The 7522-nt window shown below is 59.1% G+C and overlaps 1 protein-coding gene across 1 annotated transcript in view; it reads right to left on the bottom strand.

Moving 5' to 3' along the window:
* Positions 1-1076: 1076 nt before the first annotated feature.
* SH2B2 (SH2B adaptor protein 2) overlaps positions 1077-7522 on the bottom strand; it is a 15067-nt gene continuing 8621 nt past the window's right edge. Inside the window, exons 3-8 of the mRNA XM_009275381.1 lie at positions 6224-6315; positions 3921-4015; positions 3181-3363; positions 2864-3057; positions 1893-2064; positions 1077-1390 (exon numbers count right to left, since the gene is read on the bottom strand). Coding sequence (XP_009273656.1) covers positions 1077-1390; positions 1893-2064; positions 2864-3057; positions 3181-3363; positions 3921-4015; positions 6224-6315 — 1050 coding nt within the window. The remainder of the gene's footprint in view (positions 1391-1892; positions 2065-2863; positions 3058-3180; positions 3364-3920; positions 4016-6223; positions 6316-7522) is intronic.

Raw genomic sequence — 7522 nt, 5'->3', positions numbered from 1 at the left:
TTTCTATTTCTCTAAGAAAAAAAAAAAACAACCTTCAATAGCATCTACTGAAGATGTGTAGTGTTTTCATTCCCAGGAGCCCAGCCGAGCACCTGCAGGGCAAGGCTGCCCCTCACCTCCGGACACAGCCCCTGGCCTCTGTCTGACCCCCCTTAGACATCCCACATGACTAACAACTGATGCAAAGCGGGGGTGTTGTCATATTTTTCAAGGTTTGCCTTGAGCAATGGAAAATAGTGCCTAACTGCAGTAGAGAGAAGGCAGAAGGCTGAGCTGATGCCCTTGCAGAGAGCTTAGGTTTTGAAAAAGCAAGGAAGAGAGGGAGGAAGAAAAGGGTAGGTACAGCAAGGAGAGAAAGGACAAAGGAACAGAAATGGCAGGACAGCAGGAGAAACCTTCCTCGAATGGGATGCATTAAGCTTTGGAAAAAAAACCTTCTCCTGGCAGAGGGTGGGAAACACGTGCCCCAGAGAGAGCCTGAAAGCCAGCCTGGATAAACCCTCATGCCTCTGCAGAGGTGTCCTCTCAGGTGCACGGATCTGTGTGTGCGAGAAAAGCCTCTGCGTGGGGATCTGCCACATCCACCCTCATCCCGAAACACCAGAGCCCCTCGGCGGCTGGTTTGCGGGGCGATGGTGCCAGAAGGGATGTTGGCCACGCTGGGCTCTCACACCAGAGGGGACGTGCTGAGGTGCTTTGGCTGGAGGAAGGAGCCCATCACAGCTTCGTGCTGCCAGCCCAGGAGGGGCATCCCCAGGGAAGAAACCCAGGGAGCCCGGCTCGGCCCCGGGAGAGCTCTTGGTCCGGAGGGAAAGGGAAGAGGCTGCAAGCTCCAAAATGGCACTGATGCTTTCAGCCTCCCAAACCCCCAGTGCTGCCCCAACCTCGGGGCTGGCGCCGGGTCCAGCTGGGACATCAACTGCCACTCACACAGCTCCCAAAAAGTGGCAGGGAGCAAGAAGGATGTCCCGGCTGGGTTGCTGGTGGTGGCAGGAGGAGGTGGTGAGGCTGGTGCAGTGGTGAGGGGCACGGGTGCGCCGCATCCCCCTGCCATCCAGCCCCCAGGCATGGGGAGCTCAGTAGAAGGAGTATTGGTTTTCCACTGCCCGGGTCCGGCTCCGGGCACCGTCAGCCTCGTGGTAGTCCTCGGCACTGGCGGCGGGGGGCTCTGGCCGGCGCTCAGCACTGTCGCTGCGGCTCCGGGGGCCCAGGGCACCCTCTAGACGGTGGTAGGGTGCAGGGATGGTGACAGCAGGGGCCACGGCCACCCCCTCAGCAGGTGGCAGGGCTGGTGGGCCGGTGGGCGCTGTGCTGCAGAAGTAGTGCGGGGGTGGCAGGTCGACCCGGCAGCCTGGCGGCTGCGACACAAGAGCTGGTGGGGGGCCGGTGTCTGCAAGGGAGATAGGAGCTTGACCCCTCCAATACCGCCTGGGGGCTCAGCCCCTCCTCTCCTTCGCTGGCACCTTTCCACACCCACCCTCTCCCTTGCTTGCTCTTTCCACCCTTGATCCTGTCCTTCCCCAATCCTCCTTGCCCACCCTCTCCCAGCATAGCAGGATGCTCTGAGCCCTGCTGAGCCCTGCAGACCCCTCTGCTCCTCTCCTGCTCAAGCCAGGGGACTGACACCCACAGCTGGGGACACACGGGTCACCCCAGCACAGCCCTGATGCTGCGTGGTCCTCCCTGCCCACCTTCAATGGGATAATGCCCACCTTGGGGCATCTCCAGAGCCACGCGCACCGACACAGGCACAGCTTTAGGGAGGGGGTCAGTGGAGGAATCCCGGGGGTCAGTCCCTTTTGGGTCCACGTGCGATCCCAGCCCTAACACAAACTGAGCCCTCCACATGCAGCCGTGCCCCCACCCAGCAGCAGCACAGCCCCGGCACCTACCGGGCAGCGCGCTCTGGGCCACGACGTAGCTGCGGAGGGTGATGTCGGCTGCGCCGCCCGACTCAAGGGGGATGGGGTGCGTGTGGAAGTGGCGCAGCATGTCGAAGATGGTCTGGAACCAGAGGTGCTGCACGTGGCACTGCCCGCTCTCGTTCAGCGACAGGCGGAGGTGCTGCAAGTGCAACGGGCCAGCGGGTGAGCTGGGGATTGCAAGGGTGAATCTCACCCTTGCAATCAGCAGAAGGAGCCACCTCCATCAGCCAAGGGAGGTTTGCTCGTAACATAGGACTGTGATTTTTTTCCCTGCCTGGCCGGGAGGGTCTCCTGCTGCAGGGTGTTTCCTGCAAAACCCCACTCGCTGCATCCCCAGGAGAAGTTTGTCCCCTCCTGGTGATGAACACCGTACAGAAGCAGCCAGAGGAAGGTGGTTGGGTGCAGCCGGGCGGGGGCTGCAGCTCCAATCCTGGTGACACAGACAGCCTAGGGAAGCCCAGAGGCCGCCTGAACGACCTCTTGCATGACAGGCGACAAGACCAGGCAGTTATATCTCAACCCCTCACAGTGTATGCCCTCTGGTAGAAAAGGGACCCAGCAGAAAACTACACATGGGTTGTTTTTTTATAGCACATCTGTGTACTTCAGGATGTGGAGCGGACAAGAAGAGGGCAGGGGATGATGTGCCAGACTACACTGGGCTCCCGTGGGGTATTTAAACTTAATGCCTGCGTGGCAAGCACTGATCCACCTGGAAAAGTGCTGATGGGCCTGGGCAGGGTGCAGAGGGCTCTTGGGGGACAAGGGCAGGTGGTTCCGAGGGATGCTCTACCAGGGTGCAGCTCCCCACAGAGCTGCCATGTTTGGGGTCACCGCATGGCACCCACTTGCTCGCAGAGCCCCAGCAGGGCGGGAAGGAGCCCAGGGTGCTGGGCAGGGCTGGCACTAATATTCAGGGAGAAGCAAAGGACACCCACCTTCGCCTTCCCCTGGAAGTTGAAGGTCAGCACGTACTCCCCTGGCCGTGTTTCGCTCTGCCGGATGACGAACAAGCCGTGGCTCCGGGCACCCCCAAAGAGCACCAGCTGAGCCGCCTTGATCCGCGAGAGAGTCCCATGGAACCAGGGGAAGTCGGAGAGGTTGATCTCTGCCTCCGCCTCGCTGTCCTCCCCTGGCCACAGGGACAGCAGGCTTTTAGGGAGCACCCGGACATTGCCCTCTCCCACCCCTTCCTCCTCTCCCTCCGTGCGCCCCCAAGAGTGAGGTGCTGGGGCCACATCCTGCATCCCAGTACCTGAGAGACGCCCGCTGGCGGCAGGGGAGGACTCCAGCGTCTGCAGGAAGCTCTCCAGTGGGACGTGGGCGAGGAGCTCCCCCAGGGAGTCCCTGCCCCGGCCGTGGGGTGCAGGGATGGCGGTGGCCGTGGCAGTGTTGTGAGCGCCGGGCAGGGCACATCTGTCCAGTGGCCTGGGCACATCTGGAAGGGAATTTGTAGAGGGATGGGCTTGTGGCTCGGCATCACCGGACAAGGCTAGGGGCTGTCCTGCTCCAAAGGCCACTACGCTGGAGCACCCTGAGCTCTCGGAGACATCTCAGGGCTAGTTATGGTTCTGGCCGCAACTCAGGGGACTCCCTTTCAGCCTGCACTGAGTTTCCTTCCCCCGGTGCGACCGGGATGGGGGACACGGATGCGTCTTGGTTGGGCATGGAGATAAGGTGGGGCTGTGCAGGTGGAGGCTGCTTGCTGGGACCTGGAGACCCCAGTGCCTGCAGATGGGGGACTAGATTTTCAACACGTACCAGGATGTACAGGGACAACATTGATGTCTTAAATGGGGTGGGCCACCTCCCCAGGATGGGGGCTAGCATGAAGAAGAGGAAGGCGATAGACAGAAGATCCATCCCCACAAGCACCTGCTTCAGGCTCCTTCACTTTATCGCTGGCAGGATCTGCCCCCCCCCCCAAACCAGAGCTGGCACCCGGCGACACCCACCCTCCCCAGCGGGTGTTTTTCCCCAAACGTAGGTCCTTACTGTCAGCCAGGAACTCGCAGCTGCAGGAGGACACCCTGCCTGGCAGACAGGCTCCTTGCGCGCAGGATGCCAGCTCGATGTCGTCCCCGCTGTCCCTGGGGGGAGAGCACAGAGCAGACAGTCACACGCCAGCTGCCACACTGCAGGGATGCACGCATCGCACCTCTGCTCACGGGCACGTGACGGGGACTCTTGACCAAATGAAATTCCAGCTGTGATCCGGAAGCACATCCCGATGCTCCTCGCTTCCTCCTGGAGGGGCTGCCACGGACAGAAGTGCCCGCAGCATCGAGAGGCAGAGCAGCCGGCAAAACGGCCTTTTGGGGGTGAGATACCGGCGTGAGGGGATTAAACCCTTGAAAGCCCTCGCTATGTGGGTCACGCCAGCTGGTCCTAGCTGCAGTATTTTGCTGCAACCTTGTTGGTTTGGATGGAAATATGTTACCTTGTCTTTCAGCGCTTTGCTTTGCAAGACATACGTAGATGCACACACGCTCCCACCACCAACTTCCACGCAAGGGTGCTTTCGCTTTTACCCTCCGCAAAGGGAATTACCAACCCACAGGAATTATGTCCCCAGAAGACACCAAAAAACCAAGCCGGGAGGCCCAGAGCGAGCCAGCGAGCAGGAGCAGGGCAAGGGGGGGCCGCAGCGGTGCAGCCCCCATGTAGAGCATCCCTGCTGCCCAACCCCTGCCCATGCACTTCAGCACCCTTCTTGCACAAGCCCCCCACTTGCTCCACAGCCTATTTTTATCCTGGCCGCCGGCAAGAGCCCGGCGCTGCCTGTGGCGCTCGGCTACTCTTGCTTAACAGCGCCCACGTGGGCACAGGCAGCGAGGAAGCGGCTGCGTTAGCAGTAATGGCTCATGAGGGAGCTGCTGAATTATTTAGTGGCCAGTAAGTGAATCAGCCATTGGGAGTCATTCAGCTGCAGCCGGTTAAAAACAAGTAGGGAGGAAGGAAACCAAAACCAACAGTGCTTTGCAGAAAAGCCGTCGACGGGCGCTCACACAGCGGCTCCAGCGCGCAGCCCTTGGCAAAAGCATCAGGAGCTGATTGAAAATTCGTTCTTGGCACCAAGCGTGTGTGTCGGTGTATTAAACAGCTCATTATTATTTGCTCTGGAGTTCATTATTATTTGCTTTACAGTCACGTCCGGAGGCCAAAGCGGGACTGTGCTGGGTGCTAAGCAAACAGAAAAGGCTGGGAAGCTGCTGGTGGCAGAGCAAGGGGCTGGCGCAGGGCTGCCGGCGGCTTCTGCAGGGCTGCCGCTGCAGCGGCTCGGCGGCTTCTGCAGCGGCTCGAGGCGAGCACGGCTGCGGCACTCGGCTCCGTCTGGAAAACCAGCACCAATACACACACACTGGGAGAAAAAGGGCCACGTTTCCCAGCCTCGCCTCTGTCAGCAGCCCAGCCTCAGTGTCGCTTCTTGAATTATATATTTTAAAAAGCAGCAAAAGGAGCTGAAGGAGCACAGATCTGCAGGCCATTAGTGCATCCTCCCTGCAAGATGCAGCCTCCGCCGTGACCAACCCTGCAGCACCCGAACCGCATCTCTTCGACAGAAGGGGGCAAGGGCAGCCCGGAGGCAGCTGGAGCCTCTCCAAGCCCCTGTTCCAGGTTTGCTCGAGGTTTTCACCTCTGCAAGCTCGGGCACCTTGTTTTTCTAAAATTGTGCTGAGAATAGCAGTGCCAGGGTTTGCTCGGGGAGCACCTGGGCTGATCCTGCCTCCCCGGGACTGGGCCTGTCCGAGCCAGCTGAAGGGCGGCAGCGCTGGGCACGCAAACCTCCCTACAGCGTAACCCAATGCATGGGCCGATGAAAAAGCAGATGAGAAGTTTTGGCAGAGTTGTTGTGACTCCAGTGACAGCATTAATACCATGGTGATAGAAACATAAATAAATCGATTTAGCCAGCAGAATCTTAAATATACCATGGATGCTGGACTGGAAAAAAGCATAGAAAATAGCTCAAATATAGTATAAAAGCTTCAGAGGGTGGGTGTTAGGAGCTTCCCGTGTTGAGGGCTGTGTTCCCAGGTCACCTGCCTCTGCCTGGCCGAGGCGACATGGAGCAGGAAAGGGTGAGTAAGCGGCCAGTGCTCTGCGAGGCTGCACCTCTGACACACACAGGCTGCTAACTTTGCCTCCAGACTTCTGCTGGCGTGAGTCAGGGACTTTCTGTAATAACCCGAGTAGCAAAAATTGCATCAGGGGTAATAACCCGTGGTCGGTGGTGAGGGCACCACAGCAGTGGTGAGCCCAGCCCCTGCACAGCACCTTTTTCCAGCAAGCCTTACCCGGGGTCAATGCAGTCCTGGATATCTGCCACCCAGGAGTGCTTCTGCAGGGAGTCGATGGTCTCCAGGATGTACTCGGCCCCGTTCTCCACCTGCAGGCAATGTGGGACAGCGTCAGGCTGCGGCTGGGGTCCCACCACCCCCCTGGGGCAAAGCACACCCCATAACCCAGCCGGACCCCCCCCCATTCACCTGCTGCTATTAAATAGCACCTCGATTGAACAGGAGAGGATAAGTGCCCCCTCCCGTCCCAGCAAAGGGATGCCGAGGGGCGACCCACAGAGATGCTTTAGTGTGTCCAGGGGTGTCCCCTGACCAAAGCCGGGGCTCGGAGGAAAACCCCCACCCCACTGTTATCAGCAAACGTATCACAAGGTTTTTACAGCCTCCGTGGCAAAACCACACCTGGCCGGTGGCATCGGGGGTGCATGGCACCACACACCAGCACAGACAGCATGCCTCGCTTCTGGGGTGCCCAGGTGTCCCCCAAACACTAGCTCTGCACAGGTAGAGCAGAAGCCATGCTGCCCTCCCACTGCCCCAAAATCCTGCCAGACCCCTAAACCCAGGGGTTTAAAAACTCTCCTCTGTTATCTTTTCTGCCTGCTGGTCCATGAGGCTTCTGATTGCAACAGGGTGGGAGAGAGACCTACTTTAACAGGAACAAATATAAAATAAAAATCAGGATGCAAAAAAGCCACCAAAATCACAAGCCCAAAGGAGCTGGGCCTTTCTGGGGCCAGGGAGGACCCAGAAAATCCCCACATCAGCAATGGGGCAGCAGGGCAGAGGGACTCAGAAGCCACCCCATGCGATGCTACGTGCCTCTGGCAGGTTTCCCCAGATCCCTCCTGGACCCCTTATACATCGTGTTTCCGAGCTGGCGAGGCAGCCCTGACTGTGGGAGGGTATCGCATTGCCGGCTGAGACAACCTCCTAGCAAATTAAATTAATCACAAACAACTGAATCGCTGTCCTGAAAATAAGCAGGGCGTGCAGAAAGCGATGCCCAGCACCTGGGCTGGGGCCAAGCAGCGATCTGCTGCCCTGCTGCAGCCCGGGGCTGTGCACGGGCCATCCTGCCCTGAGCAGAGGTGGAGGGGAGCAGCAAAGATCCCCCCCTGTTTTGTTTAACCAGAGCGAAGGAGCCTCTCCAGCTTTCTGAGGGCAATGCATGAAGCCGGTGTGGGAGACGGGGCTGCTCTCACATGCAGAGCATGACAGCAAGGGAAGCACGTGCAGGGCTTGGGTATTTTGCAAGTGCCTGCTTGTGCAATGGAAAAAAAAAAAAAAAAAAAA

The sequence above is a fragment of the Aptenodytes forsteri genome, unplaced genomic scaffold (genome assembly GCF_000699145.1).
Source record: "Aptenodytes forsteri isolate BGI_AS27 unplaced genomic scaffold, ASM69914v1 Scaffold347, whole genome shotgun sequence".
In the NCBI taxonomy this organism is placed as follows: Eukaryota; Metazoa; Chordata; class Aves; order Sphenisciformes; family Spheniscidae; genus Aptenodytes; species Aptenodytes forsteri.
The sequence above is the reverse complement of the archived record's forward strand: the minus strand, read 5'-3'. Positions and strand labels throughout refer to the sequence as shown.